The sequence below is a fragment of the Protobothrops mucrosquamatus genome, unplaced genomic scaffold (assembly GCF_001527695.2).
Source record: "Protobothrops mucrosquamatus isolate PMUCROS unplaced genomic scaffold, P.Mucros_1.0 scaffold2445, whole genome shotgun sequence".
In the NCBI taxonomy this organism is placed as follows: domain Eukaryota; kingdom Metazoa; phylum Chordata; class Lepidosauria; order Squamata; family Viperidae; genus Protobothrops; species Protobothrops mucrosquamatus.
Window position 1 is genome coordinate 196,590 of NW_015388517.1, and position 25,607 is coordinate 222,196.

Consider the following 25,607-nt stretch of genomic DNA (forward strand, 5'->3'; position numbering starts at 1 on the left):
CCACTTAATTAGGCACTCAAGGTGACTGCCTAATTTGCCTATATAAACATACCACTGTAAGATACAGATACAGATATGGAAATTCATTTCTGTCAGGTGCAGAATTAGAGTATGCTGGAATAAGGCTTTTGTTTTGGTATTTTCTGAAAGATCTTCCCACAGTCCATTATTGAAGTCCATTATTAAAAGATCTCAGGCTGACTGAGGTCAATTATAGAAGCAGACAACCTGTGACAAAATATGATATCGACTTCCGCTTCCGGGCCCCATTCCCGGTTGAGTCAGAAAGAGGCGGGGATCGTACCCGGTGGCCCGTTTCTCCGCGTCGGAGGTCTGGAGGAGCCCGGCGGGCCCCCTGCGGGCGAGGGCCCCTCCCGGCCCAGATCTTTGGTGAAAGTTTCAGATCTGTGGATGATCAGCATCTATCATGGCTTACCAACTGTATAGAAACACCACCATGGGAAACAGTCTTCAGGAAAGCCTGGATGAGCTCATTCAGTCTCAGCAGATCACTCCCCAGCTCGCTCTTCAAGTCCTCCTACAGTTTGACAAAGCTATCAATGCTGCATTAGCACAGCGGGTCAGAAACAGAGTCAATTTCAGGGGCTCTCTGAATACGTACAGGTTTTGCGACAATGTTTGGACCTTCGTACTGAACGACGTGGAATTCAGAGAGGTCACCGAGGTGGTGAAAGTGGATAAAGTTAAAATCGTGGCCTGCGATGGGAAAAATACGGGTTCGAATGCTGCGGAGTGAAGGGGGATTGGGGCCTCTGAGCCCACGCGGATGTGATGGGCAGGGCTTCCCGGGGAGCAGACTGGACAAAGAAAGACTCTGTCAGGAGTTGTTTTAATAATGTAGGCAAAGCTCACTTTTTCTGGAAGGCCTTGTGGAACTGTCTTAGCAAGGTCCCATAAGGCACCTCCGGGCGTTGGGTCGGTGATGAAGATAAGCAAGCTTGCTTTTTTAAAAAAAGAGGATCAAAAATAAGGATGAAACATACACAGCTACTTTTGGGTTCATCAAGGTCACCAATAAATATTTTATTTAAAACTTTAAAAAAAAACAAACCTTGACAAAATATAACCCAGAACCTCAGATAACATGAGCAGTGCTAAGAGATGCTGGGAGATGTTCAGCAATTACCTGAAGGATTCAAGATTCCTGTGATAATGCTAATCCACAACTGGTTTAGATGAATTGAGACTCAAGTCTGAGATGCAATCATTTTCTTCATGACCTTCCTTAAAGCCTGCTTGATATCTTTGTTCCTCAGGGTATAGATCAAAGGGTTCAGGAGGGGAGTGACAAAGGTATATATAAGAGCCAGTTTCCTATCCTCATCCTCTGAAGTGCTGGACTTGGGACGCAGATACACAAGGCTGCAGACTCCATACTGTAGGATCACAACTGTCAGGTGGGAGGAGCAGGTGGAGAAGGCCTGGTGCCGCCCAGATGTGGACTTAATTCGGAGAATGGCAACTACAATATAGACATATGATATGCAAATCAGAAGAAAGGGGATTGTTAAAACCATGATGCCAACACCATATAGGGCAGTTTGGTGGAGATGGGTATCAGCACATGCCACCTGTAGAACTGGCGGTACATCACATAGGAAATGATTGATCTTGGGCTGGTAACCACAGAAAGGCAAGCTAAAAATCAAAGCAGTTAGCTGCAGACACAGTGCTATGGAAAGGATCAGGGAGCCAATCACTAGCCACCTGCAGACCGTCCAGGTCATGATGAGGGTGTAGCGAAGTGGGTGGCAGATGGCTACATAGCGATCATAAGCCATGACAGCCAACATAAAACAATCGGTGCCCCCTAGTGTTGTAAAGAAGAACATCTGGATGCCACAGTTCACCAATGCGATTGTTCTGTGGAAATCAGAAATGCTAGCAAGCATTTGAGGTACTACCACAGTGGTATAACAAATTTCCAGAAAAGAGAGGCAGGCCAGGAAGAAATACATGGGGGTGTGCAGGAAATGGACAGTGCAGATAACCCAAAGGACAGAACAGTTACCAAAAATGATTGTGATATATAACAAAAGAAAGAAAATGAAAATAAGATGTTGTATCTCAGGAACAGTAGAGAATGCCTGGAAGATGAACTCATGGGCCATGGACTGATTATCCCAGTTTGTAATTGTCAGATACATCTTCTCTGTCATTAAAGAAAAAAACAAGAAGGAAAACCAGTTAAATAGTAATATGTCTTTTCAAATGTTTAAAAAGCCACGTCCTATGGACTGTTTTGATACTCAGATCTGATACGTGAAATCTCAGTGGTTAATCCTAGACTGTTCACTTCTCTTCATCTCCTAAATTAGGCTGTACCCAAGCAAATTCCAGCACATCCAGGATATTATTATTTTTAGATGAATACAATATCAATTGTGCAAATCTGACCTAATAGATATAAAACTGATATTTACAGAGCTTGTATTACCTGTAGGATACAAGCATTTCACCTGTGTTTTTCTTTTTGAAAACAAGCTCTTACTATTATCAGGAGTGGGCAACATTTTCATGAGTGTATTTTCAGCTGCTCTGATGTCAGAAGGTTTCAGACCCAAGAGAACAAGGGTGGAAGAGTTGAAGGATAGGCTGAAAATACCACAGATTTGATTGAGATTATTTAGTAAAACAGCTGGCATCCCTGCGCATAAATAGCATTTCATTTCACAGCACTTTACAGTTCCAATAATTCAGCTCTCACAAACTTACCTCCATAAGAGAACCAGTATTTATTTCAGAGCATTTTTTAATTCCCATGGTCCAGCTTACCCCCATCAGAGAACCAGGTCATCTCAGTCCCTACTAATAGTTTTAGTATAATATCTGCTTGTCTTCCCAAGGAAGCTCCTTTTTCACTTCCAGCTTTGGCCCATTGCAGTGTTGCCCCCTTTGAGCCTGTGACAAGGAAGCAAGGTGAGGAAGGGGAGAGGGCAGCTATTGGCTTCCCTTCTTTGGCACGCCAGCTGTCCAGGTTGTATTCCTAGGATATATCACTGGTGCCATAGTAGAAACCTGCAAAGAGTTTGCTGCAAAACTTTGGGTAAAGAGAGCAGGTTTATACTAGGTGAGGTCAGGGAGAACTTATTTCTAGTTAGAAACCTTTAGGGTTAAAATAAGAATGAGTATGGCAAAAGTACACTATGCCGATCTGTCATTAAATTAATACATTGCCATAAACCATGATTTATTTTACCTGTTATTTGTTGAATAAGTTTTAAGGGCTGAATTCATATTTAGCACAAAAACAGTCTCCTTTGAGTAGAGCTCAGGTCTACTCCTTTGAGTAGAGCTCAGGTCTACTCCTTTGAGTAGAGCTCAGGTCTACTCCTTTGAGTAGAGCTCAAGTCTACTCCTTTGAGTAGAGCTCAGGTCTACTCCTTTGAGCAGAGCTCAGGTCTACTCAATGGACCTTTCATGGACACATCCAGGTCATTTTCCCAGCAAGGGAGTAAAAATAGCTTGCCACTGTCTTTTAGATGTTTATAATTTCCTAGTTGAGCCTTGATTCTGCTTAATGGAATGCCATTCAAGTATTAATCATGCGTAGCCTTGCTTTGTTTCCCACAGCAGATAGTGTCATACATGCCAAAAGCAAAAAGCACAGTTATAGAATCTAGACCTATCTTGTGTGTACAATTCAGTGTTCAGGATTTTATAGGTATTACAGATTTAAATTACTCAACATCTATGCTGCCAGCCTTTGTGTTCTGAGTAGAAGTAATTTTAAGAGCTGTGAGAAATCTACAATTTTAGCTACTTTTTAAAAAGATGATAGCTTTAATATAGTTTTCTACTGTTTATTTTTCAGGGAAAAATAAAAAATCTGGTCGAAGAAAAGTGATTGGATAGAATAGAAATGTGAAGCTGAAAAATATTTACAAGGAATAGAACAGCATTACATTTACTGAAAAATTCCTGAAATAAAACACCCCAACAGTCTGAAAGATTAGAGAGCATCGATTGTCATATTCTCAGTTAATCTTTGCAATTTTCTCATTTTAAAGGTAAATTATTTATATAAAAATAGCATTGCTTCTAAATAAATGTAGTCTGTACATTTCCCATATTGATTGCTAGATCATAAACCTATAGCTAAACTGATTATATCATCCATTCCCCTTCTGCCTTTCTCACTGTTACAACTGATTTTAGCAGTGCTCAGAATGTCTTCATTATACGCAACTATGGTCTTGAACTGGTACATTTTCATTGTCGTTTTGAATGTAATCCAAGAGCATAATTATGAAGAATGTTCTGAATGTCAGCAAAATCAGTCCTGAATTTGGGAAGAAAAGCATTTAAACAACAACCATCTCTTAAAATCTTCCTATTTTTCCTCACTGCCTACTGCAGACCCTATGCAGGAGATGCAATAAAAAGGAATGGAAAATGAGGTAAAAGAACCCTTCCCCCCTGCATCTCTAGATGCTGGAAAAGGAATAAAAAGCTATTTAAAATGAGTTAAAAGTAAAATCCCTGCATCTCTGCATGAAGCTGGAAAATTTCTGGCTTAAATCTTGTGAAGTCCTTGACATTCAAAGTCCACTCAACTCTCCCAGAAACAGACCAAAGATCTAGCAAAGCTAAATAATGTACTCTTCTTACCTTGTAAGATGCCTCTGATCCAGGACTACAAAAGAGCTCTCTTCTTCTTGGCGATGTTTTCTGGATCAAAAAGTGAAAGGGGAATGAAATTTCATCAAATATCTATGAACAGATAGGTGGGGGGTTTCTAGCCCAGCTTTCTAGGTGGGTTATCCGTGAGTCCTTTCCTAGGATGAGTCCAGGTTACTTGCTAGATTGAGTATAGTAATCAGGTTCCTCCCAATTCACCGAATCAGAAATGGAAGGCAAGCAAAGGTAGCCATCTCTTCATAGCCATTATCTTTTCTCCAGCCAATCGGAGTAGTCTTTGTCTTCTTGCGAGATATTATCCCCAGTAGACATGCCAAGTATTTGTCATTTAAAAAAAACAAACAGTTCTCCTGTGGCATCCCAGTGTGACAAAGTTTTTCAAGAAGCAATAAAAACTTCAGAAGCCAAAGGCTTGCAAGAAATTCATTTCAGTATTCTGTGTAGAAAGTTTTGGACCAACCGTGGTCAAGATGTAGAAGAACAATAAGACCTGGTTAATATAACTACTTCACATCATTTCTTTGTTGTCCATCCTGTTCTCAATGTTTTGAGAGTAGTAATTTTGATAGTCGAAAGTCTATTCTATCTGCCCTTTCTCTGTCTCAAAGAGTCAATAGCCAGGGTCTACATAAGTATTTCAAAGGCCTTCAATATTCTAAAAACTAGTGCATCATGTTCAGAATTAGCTTTGAAAAGCATTATGAAGAAGAAACGATCAACTTAAACAATATTTCTGAACAATCTTTTTGTGCTGGGGATACTCTTTTCTCTCGTCCGTATTTATGATTATATGGCATAATAATCAGGACCTGATCTTACTATTGTCACATTTCAGATGCATATGAATATTTAGTATGTATATAAATAGCTTCATGTACCTATTCACAAAGAAAGCTGAAACCCTATAAATAAATATAGATTTTTAAAAGAAATTTATAAATCCTATTATAATTTATCAAAAAGCACAAAATCAGAAATGAATTCTTTTATAGCTATACAATCATGTGCACCATAGCCATTGTTATATCCTGCAATATGATAGTGTTTGTATATTGATTAAAATTAAAACAGTTATTAACTTAAGAACTGCCAAGATGTGAGTAGGTTTCAACAATCAATAAAAGGGAACAATCAGGTGTTCATCAGTTGTGATCCTGTGGAGCTTAGGGGAAGAAACTAATGGGGGATGACACACTAGAAGCTGGAAAGGATATTCATGCTAAACATGGCAGTCTCTGATTTATCCACATTAAGGTGATAGGATAAGCAACTGGATAAGATGAAGATTACATCTCTTTTGTCTATGCATCATGATCAAAGATCACCAAGGAGCAATAAATAGCATTGTAACAATGATACTAAAATAATTTTGAAGCTTATAAACATAATAGAATTCAGGATTTATGAGAGATACATTCTATATTGAGGAAATTTTCAGGGCTGAAATCCACCATGTTATATTGTATTGTATGTTGTATTATATTGTTATATTATATTATAAAGAATGAGAAAACAAAAAATTTGAACCATTGAAGTGCACTGCCATTGACATCTAAGTAGATAGCAGTTACTACTATCATACGTGAAAACACTGCTGTCAGGTTCAAAAGAACGCAAGGCATTGGGATGTGGCCACCAAAATGTTCAGAATTTATGGAAATGCTTTTGAATGGCATGCACCAAATCCTGTTTGACATGGAGAAGATTATAGTGCTGAACGTCAGTACTGAATTAATTACTCTTACATTCAGTGGCCAGCTCAGCTCAGTTCTATTACAGTAGGGACCTATGTGTAGGTTTTTCTTTTTACATCTTTCTCCAGTTGAGGAAGGAAGAAATGTGGAGCTGTAAAGAATATGCTCTAGTGAAGAAACTATTCTAGGTGAGGGAAATTATATTGACTAAACAATATTCATCAGAAAAGTGTGTGGCCAATAGATCAGAGCAAGAGAAGAAGCAATGATATCTAAGCAGCAGGTTCTAAAATTGTGAGAAGAACGTCATCTTCTGTCCAGAGGACTTTAATCCTGGTCTACATGACCTACATGGTGGTTTGTTGGAACAAAAGCTGGGAAATATAGACCACCCTAGCAGTTTAGGCTTGAGGCTTTTTTTTTTTTTTTTTTTGCTGCTAACAACTGCACTGAAGCTCCCCACCAGATTGGTATCCAATGTGGCAGATCCTTCAAAGTGACGCAGGAGCTGAAAATCATGCAGAAATTCCTACAGCAATGCAAAAGTTTTCATTAAAAAAAAAAAATCAGCTGATACCTAACCTCCAGGGGAAAAGAAGCATTTGTGAAACTTTTGCTTTTGTGGGTCTGTCATAATAATAATTTTGTGTAAAACGTATGATTTATTGATTTATTTATTTACTTTAAAAATTTTATTTATTTATTCAATTTTTATGCCATCCATCTCCCGTATAACATGAACATGGATAGCTTACAGGTTATAAACAAATAGAAGAACAATTAAAATATATTAACAATTTAAAACTAAGCGGATTAAAATTTTACAAACTATTCAAAAAACCCAAACTAAGAAATGGACGGGATGGGGATGTGGTCTTCTTATCCCGTCAACCACTCTAGCAGTGAGCGCTCCTTCAGAGCCTCAAGCCAACTGTCAAAGCCAAGTTTTAATTGCCTTCTAGAAGGCGAAAAGGGCGGAGCAGTTCTTCCTTCCAGCGGTAGAGTGCTCCACAATGGCTCATTTCCTTTAATTGATCTTCCATTAGATCTAATTGATCTTCCATGAGACTATACTCCCATGAGCAAGCAACATACATCCAGAGACACAAAGTCTGTGCCATTGACATTTCAGATTCCTCATGCAGCAACAAGAAAACTGGCCCTGGAGGCCAAAAGCCTCCAGCCACATAAGAGTCCTACAGCAGAACAGATGTTGCCCAGAAGATCACTGCCATTTTCAGTCCCTCCTCCATGTCCACTAGGTTGTTTGCATGGGAGTCTTCTCCCAAAAGAGCACAAACAATATTACTTACAAGTTGGAACACTGTAAGCAGCTTCAACCTGCCTCAGCAGGTTATGAGATTGAGGCTCCACTATGAGAAGATGCCAAGGGGAAACAGGAAATGGAGCATCTTTATGTCATGATAAGCAAGCCGTGTGGATGACCTCTATAAATTTCTGGGGGACTAAACAGCAGCTATTGGGAGGCAATTCCAGAGAGAACCTCAACTATGAAGTATTTCTTACCCCCAGCTTAATGATGAATAAGATTATGAAAATGAAGCCCATCCATGTACACATGTTTATGTTCATGTTCACTGAACTGACCTGGACTTTATTTTTATTTTATATGAAAAAATGCTAATTATGTGTATTCAATATTTCAACAACTTCTTGAACAATTCCATTATGAATTTTGTGTCCACTCTGTTTTCATTAGGATATATGGTGACTGATTCTGCTTTTATCTTTACTTTCACATTTGTTCTGTTGTTACACAGGTCGATTGCATCTCTTTTTTGATCTTTTATTCCTAGTTTTCTTGTTTGGTTAAATGTAGGCTGTTAAAATCAACCCTAGTAAAAAATTATGTAAGGCAAGTGCAATCCATTATCTAGGAAATTCATCATGCAATGCAGAAAGAAATGGTACAGCTGTGCAATTCAATACTATTAGACTAGAGACTTAAATTTTATTGTTAAAATGTAAATATTTGAATAACAATCAACTTACTGTAAATTAACATCATTTCTTTCTTGTCCATCATGTTCTCAATATTTTGAGAGCAGTAATTTTGGAAGTCGAAAGCCTATTCTATCTGCCCTTTCAAAGAATAAATTGCCAGGGTTTATATAACTAATTCAAAGGCCTTGGATTCTCTAGAAGATAGTGCAACATGTTCAGAATTAATTTTGCAAAGCATCATAAAAAAGAAACTATCAATTTACAAGTTGGAACATGTAAGTGGCTTCAGCCCACCTCAGCGATGGGCTACCTATGAGATTGAGGCTCCACTATGAGAATATGCCCATGTAAAACAGGAAATGGGCCATCTTTATGTCATATTAAGCAAGCTGGGTGAATTGACTCAGATTTTATTTTATTTATTATTTATATGAAATAAATACAAATGATGTGTATTTAATATTTCAACAACTTCTTGAAGAATGCCGTTATGTACTTTGTGACTACTCTGTTTTCATTAGGATATGCAGTGATTGATTCTGCTTTTATATTTAATTTTTACATTTGTTTTCTTGTTAACATTATTCTTGTTGAATTATTGCATCTCTTTTGGATCTTTCATTCCTAGTTTTATTTTTTAGATAAATTTGTGCTGTTAGAGCCAACCCTAATAGTTCCCTCCCTCCCATCCAGGACATAGCACAGAAGTGTTGCTTGAGCAGGGTCCGTAAGATCATCTGTGACACTACACATCCTCTTCATGACCTGTTTTCCTTGTTACCTTCTGGGAGGAGGGGGCTTCGTGGTATCCGAAGGAGAACATCCAGATTCAGCCAGAGTTTCATTCCATACAGCATTAACCTTGTGAACTCTCAAGCTTCCTCCTCCTGTTATATATTCAAGATGGACAGTATTTAATATTTATTTATTATGTATATGTAGGGATGTGGGTCTATACATATGTTGTTCATAGTATGCTTAGGTGTGTGTCATGTGTTTCACTTTGAGAGCGGGCAACTAAATTTCATTTTTGATGTGTGCCGTTGTGTCCACAGTAAAAAAATGGCAATAAAGGTTATCTTATCTTATCTTATCTTATCATCTTATCTTAACATAGTAGAAAGGTTACTTCTTATTTTTAGGCTGATTAGCATCAATCAGATTTGCATGCAAAATACTGTCAAAAATCAAACACATATGACCAACAAGAAAATAAAATTTATTGCTCTTTGTGTATCATTTAATTGTTTAGAAGCGAAGATAACAAAGACATACTTCATCAGTGTGTATGACAATTTAAGAAGATTAAGCGGAGGATGAATATTCAAATAATCTGGCAAGAGGCTGCTTGCATACATACTGTACATAAGATTTAGCAGATTAAAAAGATAGATGACTGATTTTGCTAGGGCATTATGATACTAACCCTGAGAGATGAGCTATTTATATAAAAGATACCTTAATGGAACTCTGCTGCCTGAGCCAATCAGAATGAGCAGAATCAGATGGGCAAGATGTAGTGTAGCACAGGGAGAAGTACACCCTTTCCATATCGTTTACTCCACAGACTATACTTGCATCTGTAATGCAATTTTGCCCAAGTCTAGCACTAAAAAGCCATTGATTTCAAGATGCATTGGTATATCTTCCCCTTGTCATCTAAACAAAATTTTAAATGAGATTATCCTACTCAGAACAGTTTTATCCATCCTGATCAGGAAGTAAGCCTAAGTGACTTTTGAAAGATTTTCTATAATTTACAGCATATCTACTTCAAGATAACATAGGTTTCTGCTATTAGTTACAAAAATGATAGAAATAATGAAAGATATTTCTGCAGATGAATATGTATTAGTTAAAAAACCAACTTATTATCAGCTGAAAAAAAACTCAAAAAACTTTTCAGAGAAGAAGCTACTATTTTGTTTCATTTTAATGTGTGTTTATGTGTGTATGGAGAGAGAGAAAGAGAGAGAGAGAGAGAGAGAGAGAGAGAGAGAGAAGCTGCTCTTAATGTTTCTAAAAAACACAAATACCCAGATAATGAATTCTAGTAAAGTTATTTAAGTTCAACACAAAAGGTACATGCCTAACAGCTGATTAATTTGAAAACATTAAAGTGTAATAGTGTGCGATAATATTTAATGTTGCCTAATTTGGTGGAGTTTTTTTTTTACTCAAGAGAAAATCTCAGGAAGCTCTATACGTCAAGGAATTGTCCTGAGGCTTACAGTCTTAACATTCTTGGGAAGAGTAATGTTTCACATACTTTGAAGTTAAACAAAGAGTTTTTTAAAGCAAGAGTCACAGTAGGTTTTACCATTCTGCTCCTGAAAAATACCATTGTACAACTGAGTAAGGCAAAAGGCACAAACAAAGTGCTCTGGGTGAAACTTGTGCCCCATGGCACTGACACATCGCCCAACAATCGGTTTTCCACAACCATGGCACACTGTTCCCTGATGGTGGTGGAAGTGAAGCTCACAGTAGGGCTGGCCTTTTAGTTCGAAGAAAGAACCATCAGTAAAACTGCAGCAACAATCCTGAAAACAGAGGAAAGGAGCCTGTGTCAGGGCATAAAAAAATATTTCTGAGATTGGCATACGGTTAGATTCTTCCCAGTGCTGCATTGGGCAAGGGCACATTGGTTGCTAGTCCACTACTATTTAAAATAAATAAGTTTGGCTGGTTTTTTTCCCCTCTAATTCATCATTTTCTTCTTGGAATTATGTTTGAAACATAAACCCATCCAGGATAGAAGCTTACAAAAACAGCTAATCCTGCCCAAGGTTTTTCAATGCAGGAATCCAGGTCAACATATAGACACTCAAGAATGGAGCCACTTTCTGCTAATATGACAGTTCAAACTGTTGCAGAGCGTCTTCCCCTTTTAACAAAACTAATGTGCTGCCACCAATATTTGGATAGTGGGTATATGTGTGTATGTGTATATATGTAGGTATGTGTGTACACACACAAAAATACACACATGCTTTATAGCACAGGTTTAATATCAGATTTTAATATTTTTAGTTTGAGAGACTTTCCTATAGCAAAATACAAATAACAAATTAACTAGCTGGGGATTTAAGAAGTCTAATTATATTCAAGATTGTGACCAAAGTCTATTTAGAGCCCCTTAAATATTGGCTGTACCACTAACCCAAATGCCCCCACATAAATGTCCCATAACTACCGTACGTCTACATACTTACTCTGCACACAAAACATTCAGGGTGCCATACAGCATCCAGAGCTGACAAATATTGATTCATCACAGGACGATCACAGCCTCTGCATTTGGGAGAAAAAATGCTCTGGAAATCTTTCTCGCAGTATGGCTTTCCATCTTTCACATGGTAAACTACAGGAAAAGGTTTGGGAAGATAATAATTAAAAACAGTGAATTCCTCTCACACAGACACAAAGGCATGCTATCTCTTTGATTGGAAAAGCAGTAGGAAAGGAGAGACTCTTTTGTTAGGGTCCCTGATCTTCAGCCTAGTTCAACTCTGATCTGTTAAAGATCTTGCTACAAAGCAAGAACTATTTTGACATATAGTTGTTTTTATGAGTTCTTACAGATGCATGTTTTGCCATAAAGGCAGGAAGAAACAGGATAGAGACAGGAAGAAAAGAGAAATGGAGACTTAAGAGACTGGTAGAAAGGAATCTGTAATTAATGGCTTTCTCTTAGCTTTCATACAAGAAATGCAGTGGAAGATATTACATCACCAGCATTTAACTCTAACTAGATTAGCATGAATGATCCATAGTCATTCATCAAATTGTTATAGGGCTTAGAATCAGAAAGGAATATTTTTTTCAGTTGCGGTAGACTTATGAAAAGGTAGTGAATTCCTGGAAGATACTATTTAAAGAAGTTAGAATAACAACAAACAAAAGAATAATAACTAAACAAAAAGTAGAATGTGTTCAATTCACATTGTGGAATTGAATGATTACATTGTGATTATTGCATATTATTGAGGGAGATAATTCTAAATAAAAAGGAGCTTATTATATTCTTACTTCTGGCTGCAGAATTGAAAGTTGCTCAAAACTGAAATTTCTAGATAACTTATCATTGAATAATTGGCATGCAAAAGTATGGTTAATTGTTCTTATGGAAAAAGTGACTGATAAAATTTGAATGCTGACTTCTCTAAGCGATGAATCACATTTTTATTGGTTCTGGAAAAATTAAATACTAATAATAATATTGTGCTACTAATAATAACTCTTCTATTGATAAATTGAATGTCATAAGTAATCTATGATTAAATGTTGACAGTTTGGCACTGTTATTTTATATTCTTGTTTCTTTTTGGCTTTACAGAATATTAAACATTAAAAATTAAAAACAGATTGTGATATTCTACAATATACAATAAAGGAAGCAATACATTTTAATGCATGCATGAATGACTTACAAATTAAAAAGTCTAGTTCTAAAAATAACACCTGTAATGGAATAGCTATGGCTAAGCAATGATGAATTGAGATAAGCGGGCAAAGAATTTGGTTATAGGTTGTGTATAATATTGTGACCATGACCACATGTGCCCTAAGTCTATTTATTTGCTGGGGTTTTTGAATAATGGTAGCTTGATTGCTTCCTGGGAAAAAAGTGTCCAAAATGGCCACATAAGGCTGCACTTCAGTGTCTGTATGATGGGCAATGAAGCTACCCCTGTGTTCTTGTCACACCCTTCATTCTCTATTTCCAGATGAGCCTCCACTCACAGCCAGAGGAGGTGTACTCAGGGAGCCAGACTGATAAGGACTGAGTTTCTCAGCCAAAGGCAGCCAGGAACCTCCAGTTAGAATGTATCTTGGATAGTTACCTTCTGTATACCATAAATAGCTAGATAGACAGACAGTGACTAAATATTTCTGCTGGTTTCCAAGGTTTAAAGACTGAATTACAACATTGTCTTACAGAACACAGAATAACAGAACTGGAAGCGACCTTGGAGGTCTTCTAGTCCAAGTCTTAACTTTATTATTTATTGTTGATTAATAATAATTAATGATTTGTTAATAATTATTTATTATGCATTATTTCATTGCATAGCTTAGTAAAAGAAATGTTATTATAATCTGATTCACCGGAGTAGCCTTTTAAGATGAAACAGAAAAGGCGCGATAAACTGGCAAAAATGACCTCATATCTCTGTGGAGCAGCAACACTCAGGATGTTCTGAGATCTCATTTGTGCCAATGTATATAGAGAGTCTGTGTAGTATGCATAAACTCAGCATGGAGGGATTTCTATACATTCTATGAATTGGCGACCAAGCTGGACAAAGAAAATGATGCCGATATGCTTTCCTGCACCCTTCTGAGTATAATGGAGCTTTATATTTTCGAGGGGGGGAAAAACCTGGCCACTTTTTACAAGACAATTCTGCTCCAGCTAAAGGTTTCATATTGTACTAGAATGAAATACTTTGTTTGAACAAAAAATACAAGCATGCTGTTAATCTGTTAATGCATATGTTAATTTACAAAAACTATAATAAAGAAAGGGCATTCACAAGATGTTATGTGACAAATATTTTCAATAGGAGGCTCTATGATCGATGTAGGTGCTTTGCATGAGCTGGTTGTATCTGGCTGTATCAGAAAGTTTAAGAGTTACTAAATCAATTAGTAAAGGCTAAACGATTTGCTGTTATGACCACAAGAGGATTCCAAGAAGTTAAGCCAAGAACAGATACATTATCAGTGCAGATAAACCATTCTAGACAGAATTCTGGTACATTAAGTTCTGCCCCCTTATCTTTCACACAAAACAGATAAACATGAACATTTAGATTTTTAGATTTGCTCTGTTTCAAGAAAGCCTAAGACTCCTTATATAGCTTAAAGAAAAAATCATCACTACAATAAAGGCAAATTGCTGTGATGCAGAAAAGTGAAGGATTTTTTTTGAAAAAGATTTTGAAGCAAAAACAAGGATGAGCTTTAAATGAGAAGCCATTAAAGATAGAGTTTGATATTAGGAACATCTGCAATTTGATTTCCTCTAAATGTTTACTATCTCTCATCTGGTGCAATACCTTGTTTAAGAAATATTAGTATGGTTAATATTTGAGTGAGATACTACCCAGATATCCCAGGCCTTAAAACGGCAAGTATGCAGTCATCAGGAGTTCAGCTCAATTTGCTAAATATTTACTTTTTAGATAAAACTGAGAAGATGAAGAATATTCTAAGAGGCAGTGACAACTGTCTTTTGGTACTGTGGTCAAGAAAAATGCATGGCTGTTTTCATGTAGCTCAACTCAAGGGTATATTTATCTAAACTTCCTTATATAGAATTTGGAAGTGAAAGCTACAGGTTGCTGCTAACAAAAGGAAATTGTTTTGTTTATTACCAATCTTACATACTTAAATGCTTGGGATATTTTATAGCACAATTTGTGAGGAGAAACTATAGTGTGAGGGTTTTTAGGTAGATAATTGGTTTTTTGTTGTTGTTGTTAGTTGTGAAGTCGTGTCCGACCCATCGCGACCCCATGGACAACGTTCCTCCAGGCCTTCCTGTCCTCTACCATCTTCTGGAGTCCATTTAAGTTCACGCCTACTGCTTTAGTGACTCCATCCAGCCACTTCATTCTCTGTCGTCCCCTTCTTCTATTGCCCTCAATCTTTCCCAGCATTAGGCTCTTCTCCAGTGAGTCCTTCCTTCTCATTAGGTGGCCAAAGTACTTGAGTTTCAACTTCAGGATCTGGCCTTCTAAAGGGCAGTCAAGGTTGATCTCCTCTAGGATTGACCGGTTTGAGTATCTTGCAGTCCAAGGGACTCGCAGAAGTCTTCTCCAGCACCATAGTTCAAAGGCCTCAATTCTTTGGCACTCAGCCTTTCTTATGGTCCAACTTTCACAGCCATACATTGCAACTGGGAAAATCATGGCCTGACTATATGCACTTTTGTTGGCAGGGTGATGTCTCTGCTTTTTAGTATGCTTTTTTTTTTGGGACTCCACAATCTCTAAAAAGGCATTTATACACTGTTTCCAGTGAATTTGCTTAGTCTTCCTATACTGATCTCATCCTTGATAAATTGATTTAATTTGCTATTAAGGCCTCAGGAAGATTATAGAATACTGTTATAAGGTTAGAGTGAACAAGTTTTCTCCTCAGTTACTAAGACTGTGTGCAGTGTAAAAAAAAATCAAGCTTGATTTCAGATGACTTTATGAATATGGGTATTCAGTTTTCTTGGCAGCACTATGGGAATGGATTGTCATTGTCTTTTTCCAGGATTGATTGATTGGTTGATTATTGCTCTGTCTGATCTATGGACCTCAGTTTTCCAACTGGTCTTTTTTTACTGAAGTACTAACCAGATCTGAACATCCTTATTTGAGAAATTTACTCAATTACATTAGAAGTTATGAATGAGATGTTCATGAAAGAAGCAACTGGATGTAAAATATACTTGTTATGCCAAAAAAGGCATAACTTCAGGCTATGCATAGGAATATAGAATATATTATTCTTTAAAGTTTGTTGAATTCTTCCTTTGAAACCATTTATACTAAAGATAGGAACGTTTGATTAGGAATGGGTAATATCTGCAAAAGGTGTTACCTCAACCAGAATTTCCCAAAGACAGCTTCTATTAAGCTTAGATACTTCTACTTCTATAGTGATCCCAGTGATGTAGATTCCAAGGAAAACAGTGACAAAGGAATTGCTGAGTAAATAGCTATTATAGTGATATAAAACCTGCTCAAGAGAAGATTAACGCAAGTTCTAAGGCTAATGAAGTGGTCTTCTAAATTTAAGAGCATAATTACTTATGAAGTGTCATGACAAAAATAGACATCAGGTCATTTATCTTTATTAATGATATTTTGGATTCAACTCAAGGTACAACAGACTTTGCTGTACTGTGTTTTTAGATTCTGTAAAAGCTCTTGTTATGGCCTGGATTAATTATCTTATGCGGCTAATGTGTAGATATGAGTTCCTGTTTCCTATTATTAAGTGGATGGAAATTTATTATTGGCAATCCTGTGCAAAAGTTCTCACAAACCAACTGATTTTAGATAAACTTTAGTTACAGGATGGTAGTTGTCAGGGTTACCTGGGGAAGGGGTAAAAAGAGGGATCAGTTTAGAGCAGGGGTGTCAAACTGCCGGCCCGCAGGCTGGATGCATCATGCCGAAAACCACACCCACCCCAGCTCTGGCAATGGGGAAAAAGTCACAATACGCCGTGCCACGCTATGTGACGTTGCGAGTTTGACACCCCTGCTTTAGAGTCTTTATGTAACCTCAGATGAACTGCATCCAGACCCCACTGAAACTTAACTTAGCTCTAACCAGGTGCTAACCGTTAGTTGAGAACATTTCTATGCATAGGTTTTTAGCAATAAATCAGCTAAATTGAACCCGCATGTGTGGACCTGGTTTCTCATGCCTGACAATTTCAATGTTAATTCCAGATAGTTTCTTGAAATTGATAAATTGTTGAGGAAAGTTAAATAAGAAAATAGAACAACTAGAATTTATTGGCCTAATTAAAAATCGCTTTTGAAGAAAGTACTTTTAATTTAGCAACTTTTCAAAAATATAATTGAGCTTATTTTTTTTTATTACAGTACAATATATTTATGTGGAATGAAAATTCAGCAGTGAATCAGCTTTTGTTGGCTTTATTGGAAAGCTTTTGCTCATTTCCATTAATTGCTGGGACTGATAACACAGCTGGAAGGGTGTTTGGTTTCTGAGACTGTGAGCTGCAAGATATGTTTGAGCTCTGTTGGTTTGTAGACTGGATTTTTATGTTAAGGCCCATTGATATTTAGAGAAATAGTTATTTATGGAATAATTCTGTTTCAAAAATTGGGACCAAAAATCTATTGGACAGATGTGAGCAGAATCTGGAAAACAGTTAAATTAAACCTATTATTACAATGACTATTTTAAGGACTTTTCTTGACTTCAAATATAATTTTTTGGGAATAAAGTGTTTTTATTTTTTACATTTTCTTTTCCCCATTTTTCTGTACAAGTAGTCCTCAACTTACAACAGTTCATTTAGTGACGGTTTGAAGTTAAAATGGCACTGAAAAAAGTGATTTATGGCCATTTTTCACATTTACAATCATTGCAGGATCATCATACTCATGTCATCAAAATTCAGACACTTGGCAACTGATGGACATATGATAGTTGCAGTCCATAAATTGTGTCAAGCAAAGTCAATGGGCCAGCCAGATTCATTTAACAACCATGCTACTAACTTAACAACTGCAGTGATTCACTTAACAACTGTGGCAAGAAAGATCATAAAATGGAGCAAAACTCACGTGACAACTCTCTCACTTAGCAACAGAAATTTTGGGCTCAGTTGTGGTCATAAGTCGAGGACTACCTGTATTTCTCTTTATAAAACATGTTAAGGTAAAATAAATAAACTTGATTAAATAAATAAAAAGTTTCTGCTGCCGAATCAGAATTCACAACCACAGTCAAGAAGAGAATGATAATTGTACAAATCACCCCTGCTCATGCCACTAACCAGCTTGCTACCGTTCATACTGGTAAAAATATAATTTGGTTCACCATGGGGTCAGATAATCTTTTGCTAAACTTCTGCAATTCTTACATGTTTCAAGAGAAACCATCCATAATTGCACAATGCGGTTACCACACCAAAGATGAAGAAATTGCTGCCAATGCAATAAAGTTCTGAAAGTTGCTTCGAAAATCATGAAGCAATAATTCTGAGTAATGCTCAGGGGAAATCCTCCCACATGGCCAAGAAAGAACGAATAGTGCCCTTGGGTTGTTTAAAAGACTTAATTTAGATAGAATCCAGCTCATCTCTAAATTGACCTGTAAAACTTTTTGCATTCTAGTTCTAATTAGGAGCTTGGGGACCCGAGTTTACCGATATGGGCTCAGGGATTCCCCTAGGAGCTAATTACTGGACTTCAGTGTCCTATTAGTGCTAGTCTGTGATCAAATCCCACTGTGAGTGTGCTGATGCTTTTCTGATTGTTGTTTGTCAAGCAGAAAAAAATAATTATTTGCAACATGCTATCCAGCAAAAATGAAATTGAAACACTTTAATCAGTGCTCCCCTCTGATGCTCTGTATATTGCTTACACTCAGGAGAGATAAAATGCATTCAAAGAAAACTACGATACCGGGTACTTCTTTAGTACTCTCATTTTTTAATCCAGTCCACATTCATTCAGTACCCATTCACTCACGTATTCATTCGTTCGTTCTTTCATTCATTCTTGATCCTATCTTTTCTTGTTTTATTGTACATGTAAACACCCCACTTCCTCTGCATTTGTATATTTCTCCTGAAATATAAAAATTCTGACTTCTATATAACAAATGTGGACAAAAAGCATACATTTATTCACAGCCATTTTTGCCTCTTTCAACAAGATTCCTTACTCCATCCTACTGGCAAATTTCTAGTGGCATTTTCCATCTTTAAAAATGCTCCATCCATTTTCTCCTTTGTAAATTCATATACAAGACATCCTCAATTTTTTTATTTGCTTGTGCATAATATTGAATCACTTCCCGCAGTGTAGGAATGAGACATTTGTGGGTAAGAATACTTCTACTTAGAAATGTTTCACACTCATCTACCTAGATTATATTTATACCAATAGATATAGACATTAAACAAGCTTGCAAAAGCCAAGTCAGGAACTCTGAGAAATAATGACTCACCACCATCGCCAAACACAGTCCCACAATGTGTACAAAAAAAATGCTCAGGGTGCCAAGTCTGATCCATAGCTGTTAGGATTTTCTGCAAAGAAAACAAGAAAGCTTTACTGGAATAGTGTTACTGGTATATATGACAAAGAAAAGATGGCAGGCACGAAAGGTATATCCCGAGCTTGCCCCTACTCTGAAACAGGGAAAATTCAGGTACAAAGCTTCCAGTAGGCAAACAGAAACATCTACATTAATGGGCAGATCATACAGGACAGCAGTGAGGTGCTGAATTGCAAAACCATGGGAACTTTGCAGCCTGTCTTGCAGACCTTTGGCTAGATGACCAGATTCGGCGAAAGAGGTTTTTACATCCTTAGTGCTGAAAGTGCAATTCCACTGCTGCTTGGGCATCTTTGGTACATGGAATAGGGAGGGTGGCATCATTTTATCTTTAGCCCCAGATAGCTAATGTTTAGGACCAATTATGAATGTCAGAACCCATTTCTTTGTTGGGGGGGTGGTTCTGTTCTCTTTCGGTTTCTTCCTGTGGGTTCTGTCATTCTCCTGGGGACAGGGGGGAGGCTCTACGGAATGCATCATTTCTCCTTTTGCTTAACTATAATGTATCCTCTCTGTCTTTCCTATCCGCTTGCTCTTTGAACTGTTCCCCCTTGATGTCAACCTGGGGTGAGAAAGGAATGTGCCTCCGGCCATGTGGCTTATCTCTCGCTAGGGAAGAGAAGGTGCGAAGACCCAACAACATCTTCACAAGCATGGGAACGGACTCTGTTATCAGCTCCGTTCCCACAGCAGACTGAACACCTAGGGATTGGCTCGTTTGAACTGACCGGATGAACTATTGGGGTGGGGTTTGCTTGATGCTCCTTTAACCTATTGATCTGAGTGGGAAACCCTCAGATCCTGCTTTCTTTGCCTGCTGTCAGCTTCTCCTAATAAAAGTTCCTTTTGGAATGGAGTTGTTCCATTCCAGAAAGCCCTGCTTTCTTGGGATGAGGTTTTGAAGCAGGTCCTTCCAATGAAGGCAGTTGATCAAGCAGAAACAGTGATCCATACCTCTTTGATAGGTGCAGTACAGTAAGCACAGTGAGGAGAGAAGAGCTGATGGTAGTCTTCTTGGCAGTAAGCTGTGTTGTCCCGCTCAAAGAATGGCCGGGAACCCATTTCTGTTCCACAATGAGCACATGTGAAGTGTTCAGGATGCCATATCTTTCCCAGAGCTGTAACCACCTAGAATTCATTAAAGGTTTAGTTGAAGATATTGGGTAAAGATACTTCTTTCTCTACACAGAAGCTACATATTCTTAAAGGTGCTCTGTTTTACATCAATCTCCCCTCATTAGCTTAGCGAGCAATAGAATCTCTTTAGCTAAGACATACAGATTCTCAGTAATAAAATTGCAAAAGAAGACACTCTAATTTGCCTTCTTAGCTATACATGCCATGCAGTTTAAAAGTGTGACAAATAAGCAATTGATTGTAGCAATCTCAGTGAGACTGAGAATGGTAAAAAGAGCAGATAGCTAGATCCTTAATTCCCATCTCCATGCATACCTTTCCAGCAATAGGTTTGTGGCAAAAGGCACAGTTGCCCTTAGGCACAGTAGCAACACCAAGGTCCTGCATATCATGAGTCAAACTCTTCAACATGCTGTCTAGGTTGTCAGTGGTATTCCCTTCTTCTGATGTTGACTGGACACAGGTGGCCAAGTCATCTGAAACCTGCAGGAGAATGAATAATTTGCAGTTCTCTATCTTTTTGAGTAACTTTCTCTGCTTCCAGAACAGGTTTTTATTGATCTATTAACCTGCAACATCTACACAGTTTTATAAAACATTTTAGATGACATATAACTCTCATATATATATCCCCACATCTTTTCTTTACTGAAAAAAAAATTGGAACAAACAGAACCATGCTTTTCCATTTGAATAGCAAATCTAAGAAGTCTTAATTATGCAATACAGTAAGGTCATGGTTCGCGTTCTGTTTTATTTTGTACACTCATCTGTACAAGGCTTTTCACTCCCCTAATTTCCTATGTTCAAACTACCAAGATGATGTTACGAAAACCCTGTCCTACAGTTCCTTTCCAGATCTGAAGCATAGGCAGTCAGAAGGCTGCAGTGATCAAAGACGTAGGACCAGGGGAAAAAAGCCAAGAACAACATGCAGTCATAAAATAAACTAGATATATACAGAAGCATAGGATATACACAACCAACTTGAGAAGTAATTTAAAGACATTCAGAATAATAGTACTCATGATAGCTTCCATTTTTACTTCTTAAGTATTTTTAAACCCTGTACTCTCCCTTTATGATTTTTTTCCCTGTCAATGTGTATTTGAAATATGCAAGCTAACTTAAATGTAGGCAAGCTGTAGGCATCTTTCCTTAATTTATTTGTCAGTGTTTTTCAACCTTGGGCAAATTCAGTATATGTGGACTTCAACTCCTAGAATTGGGAGTTTATTACTGCTTGTATAAACAATCAGTTTTCATTTCAAAATGTATTTAGGTTAGAAACCCATTATTCACCTTGGATTGGATTGTTCCTAAGCAAGCCAAAAGATCATCCAGTTCCTGAGCAATTGAGGTAGAAGATGTTGGCTGTGGAGGTAAAATTTTGCTACAAAAAAGAGAAATATGTATGATCAACCAAGTGAAAAGAATAAAAAATAAATCTTTAAATTCATCCTGTCATTATATATAATACCTGCTCAAAACAACCCACTATTTCAGTTATTTACTTATTGATCTCAAAAGTTCATCTCAGAATATGGCTCAAATGTATGAATGGCAGAACCTGTGATTTATTTGCTGTTCTATTGTATTTGTATTAGGCAAGCAATAATTCTGCTTGTCCTCTTACTGATTTCCCATTTTCTATACAGTACAGACAGATTGCATGCATGTGTAAGACAGCCCAATTTGTGAAATGCTGCAGAAACGTAATGCAATATTTTCATGTCATTTAATTTATCTGTCTTTTGCTCATCATCCTTAAGCAATGAACTGGCAAATGAAAATATTCCTTTCATAAAGCAGTTGAAACTTTCACTATGAAGAAAAAATATTGAATTGGAACACTCAACTTTTATGCTAATGTCTGACTAATTTATTAATTTTAAGTCACCCTAAAATTTTCTGGTTAGATGGCATAAATGTATATTATGGACGATAATAAAAAAAAATCCAGTATAATTTTCACCCACTCTGAAAGCCAAAAATTACATTATATACTAAATCATCCAGGGTTCTTGGAAATAAGGATGACTAATTTCCAGTGCTTTATATTTCTGACTCAGAATATATTTACATTCAGCCTTGTGAGTATTGTACAGATAAATATTAAATGGTATTTAAAATACCAACAATTCCCTGTTTTGAAAATTAATGTTATAACTATCAGTTTGGTAATGTTAACACTCAGAAACTGAAATAAAGTGACTCAATTGTAGCATTCTACTAGAAGCTGATTGTGAGTAACCTAGAATTAATGGCTAAGGAGAATTGATAACCTTTTATGTATATAACTGGCCAAACACACTCTAGCACACATTTTTTATTGGGCAAGCTCCATCTCATTCCAATAAGATGCCACAACATTCTATCAAAATGCAAAATGTGCCTTGGTAACATCAACCTATAGATAGGATCTATTGGATAAAAAAACAGACATTCTTACATTGGTAAATGTGCTAAGAAACCTTTATTTAATCCATGGGAAAGTGATTAAAATGTCATGTTACAGACTGGAAATGAGCTTTTTGTAATGAAATCGATCTTTCTAAATTTTTTAGTAAGCATAGAGAAGTGAGGACAGTGACACAGCTTTAGAAGACATGAAATGCAAAACAGTAGAATAATTTGAGGTCTGTTTATCTTTTTTTCTGTAATAATAGTTACCTGTAAATATTACCTGCATCTTCTTTATGGGTTTGAACATTGTGTGCTGGTTCTACCTGGAAATATATATACAGCAGATATGTGTAAAAATACTGCCTAAAGAAAATGCTTGGTTTCTGGTTATTATTATGCTGATAACTTCAGCCATTCAGAAAATGTTGCACTGCCCTGTTCTTCTAAAGCAGCTTCTAGTCCAGTGGTTCTCAACCTTTTTAATGCCGCGACCCCAACCGGTCGTAAGTCGAGGACTAAACCGGTCGTACATTGAGGACTAAACCGGTCGTAAGTCGAGGACTACCCAACCGGTCGTAAGTTGAGGACTTTCCCTGCCCGGGAGCACCGCGCATGCGTGGTTCCGCCCCCTGCGCCGGTTGAGGCGTAGCTGGCAAGCGGCAGAGACGGAGCAGGCCGACCACCAGCTGGCCCAGCCCAAGGAAGGTAAGGCACCCGCCGGAAAAGGGGGAAAAAATGGCGGACAAAAAAATGGCCGACAGCCTTGCTTGGCGACCCCCGTGAAATGGTTGATCGACCCCAAATGGGGTCCCGACCCACAGGTTGAGAACCACTGCTCTAGTCTAAACTATCCTCTCCCATTCTGGAACCAGTTCTTCTACGTGTTGTAATGGTCAACTGTGTTCCAGGTACAAATTGGAGAGAAAGGCAAGCAAATGGACTTCTCAGTAAAGAATCTGTTATACATCAGAACAGGGATGAGACAAGGGCTAGAATGAATGTTCTAATAGGGTCAACTTTGTGAGCACTTCTTTTCATAACTTTTAACTTCCTTATATATTTTAAAGAAAATACCTTTTTGGCTTCTTGAGGTGTTGATTTTGGGTGTTGGGTAGGATGGCTTTCTGCTGTTGCTGCCACTGGTTTTGGTTTGTTGTTGCGCTCCAGAAGAAAGCAAACATTTGGGTCTGAGTCATTCACACTCAGGCTCTCCGTGGTTTGTTCCAGTTCTGCCAATAAAGCATCTAAACAAAACCATTATGGTTTAAATATTTCTGTCTTGTTATGTTAGTTTTCTACAAGCCCTTTGGTATGTGCATCCTATCTCACAGTGAATTCTTTGGCAGTAAAAAAACTCTACTGAATCTGTAAAACTACAATATTGCTATTAAATATGATGGTCTATGGTGGGGCAAACAGGAGTGCAGGAGAAAGACCTCTTGCTATTCCAGACTGCTGCCACTATAGAAAAAACCAAACTATATCTTGTAACAGAGACACAAAAAAGAATTTCTCATCAATTTAGGGATTATTCTATCCTTCCCAGAATGAATGTATTCACAGAAAAAGTTGGAGCCAAAAGCTAAGTATAACCAAGAGATGGAAACCCTAAATTACTATGATGCAGTAGAAAAACACAAGAAAGAGAGGCAATAAAATTTAGCTTTCACACAGAGTCATCCTTTTGTGTGTGAAGAAACAATAAAAAGCTAGAAACAGGAAAAACATATAAACTATGTACTTGCAAATTTAACATATTTGTCTGTTTTAGATTGCAAGACCCTTGTAAACGCCATATATACTGGTAGCTTGAGTGTTGATATATTGATTGAGGCTGACATGTGGTTGTTATCAAACCACTTTCATATCTCAATAAATCCCATTACTTTTAAAGGTTCTTCTTGCCAGTTATTTCTGATTACTTCAAATGAGGACTTGCAGCTATTTTTTAGACTGAAGAAATCTTCTGATAATATATCCTCACATCTGAAGACTGTAAAATTTTGATCTGGCTTGTAAATGCTGGCTAAGTAGCAACTACATCATGTTGTGTAGGTAATGGTTAATCCTATAAATCCATATATATTATAGAATCAAAATATTTTAAAATAATAATGCTTGCATTAAATTTGTACATTACCCAATTCAACAATTCTGGATGTTTCACAATTAAACAAAGAAATTACTTACAAAAAAAGTCAATAAAAGATAGAGATAAAAGATGGCAAGTGCGATGAAGCAAGGGTTGTCACTCTCCCTCACCCAAAGGCCTGGATTTTGTAAACAGCAGCAGAATGGGGGCCATCCAAATCTTGGGAGGAACCACTACAGAGATGCTGCACTTCCAAAGCCCAGTAAATGATATTGTTTAATTGAAGGAACTCAGAGAGTGCCAACTCTGGTCACTACCCAGACTTACAATTTGGAAAGTGGGTGGTTATAAAAATCAGTATAATAAATAATCAATTCTAAGCTGGTTTCTTTGATTTTTGTTTATCCTCCTCAACCTCTCTTTAGTTTTTACTACTGTGACCATTGTATTCATCTCAATTAGCATGGAACATTTTAATTCTGGATCAAGCTTCAAAAAAGAGTGCAGAGACTATACGAAGTGTTTCACTTCTTTATCCCACATTATTAACAATGGTGTTAATAATTGTAACAGATCTGAATTCCTTGGTACCACAAAAATCTGCTGCTACAGTATTGCACTCATCATTATGAGGGAGAGCCTTTGCCCAAGGGAGACCACTGTGCCTCAGATAGACGGTGTGGAGTCCCTCCTTGTGAAATGGGGGCAAGGGGTTCAAGTGGGCTTGTTGATTATATACCTGGCTCCCTGCTATGTATCAACAGCCCTGCCTGAGCTGGCTGACGTAATAGCCGGGGTGGCGGTTGGAACCCCCAGACTTAT

At 37.4% G+C, this 25,607-nt stretch overlaps 2 protein-coding genes and 1 pseudogene across 2 annotated transcripts in view; 1 reads left to right on the forward strand and 2 right to left on the reverse strand.

Moving 5' to 3' along the window:
• The first annotated feature begins 324 nt into the window (after window positions 1-324).
• On the forward strand, window positions 325-1,043 carry LOC107295689 (annotated as a pseudogene).
• Window positions 1,044-1,208: 165 nt separating this feature from the next.
• Window positions 1,209-2,666, reverse strand: LOC107295687 (olfactory receptor 10Q1-like). Its single transcript, XM_015825011.1, has 2 exons — window positions 2,459-2,666; window positions 1,209-2,173 (listed from the first exon to the last, which is right to left on the reverse strand). Exons 1-2 carry the CDS (start codon window positions 2,664-2,666, stop codon window positions 1,209-1,211), a joined length of 1,173 nt encoding a protein of 390 aa, XP_015680497.1.
• Window positions 2,667-10,319: 7,653 nt separating this feature from the next.
• LPXN (leupaxin) overlaps window positions 10,320-25,607 on the reverse strand; it is an 18,617-nt gene continuing 3,329 nt past the window's right edge. The window contains exons 2-9 of the mRNA XM_015825014.1: window positions 23,768-23,937; window positions 22,961-23,016; window positions 21,590-21,680; window positions 20,603-20,770; window positions 20,105-20,278; window positions 19,040-19,121; window positions 11,537-11,685; window positions 10,320-10,864 (exon numbers count right to left, since the gene is read on the reverse strand). Of these exons, the coding sequence (XP_015680500.1) occupies window positions 10,598-10,864; window positions 11,537-11,685; window positions 19,040-19,121; window positions 20,105-20,278; window positions 20,603-20,770; window positions 21,590-21,680; window positions 22,961-23,016; window positions 23,768-23,937 (1,157 nt within the window). The 3' untranslated portion in view covers window positions 10,320-10,597. The remainder of the gene's footprint in view (window positions 10,865-11,536; window positions 11,686-19,039; window positions 19,122-20,104; window positions 20,279-20,602; window positions 20,771-21,589; window positions 21,681-22,960; window positions 23,017-23,767; window positions 23,938-25,607) is intronic.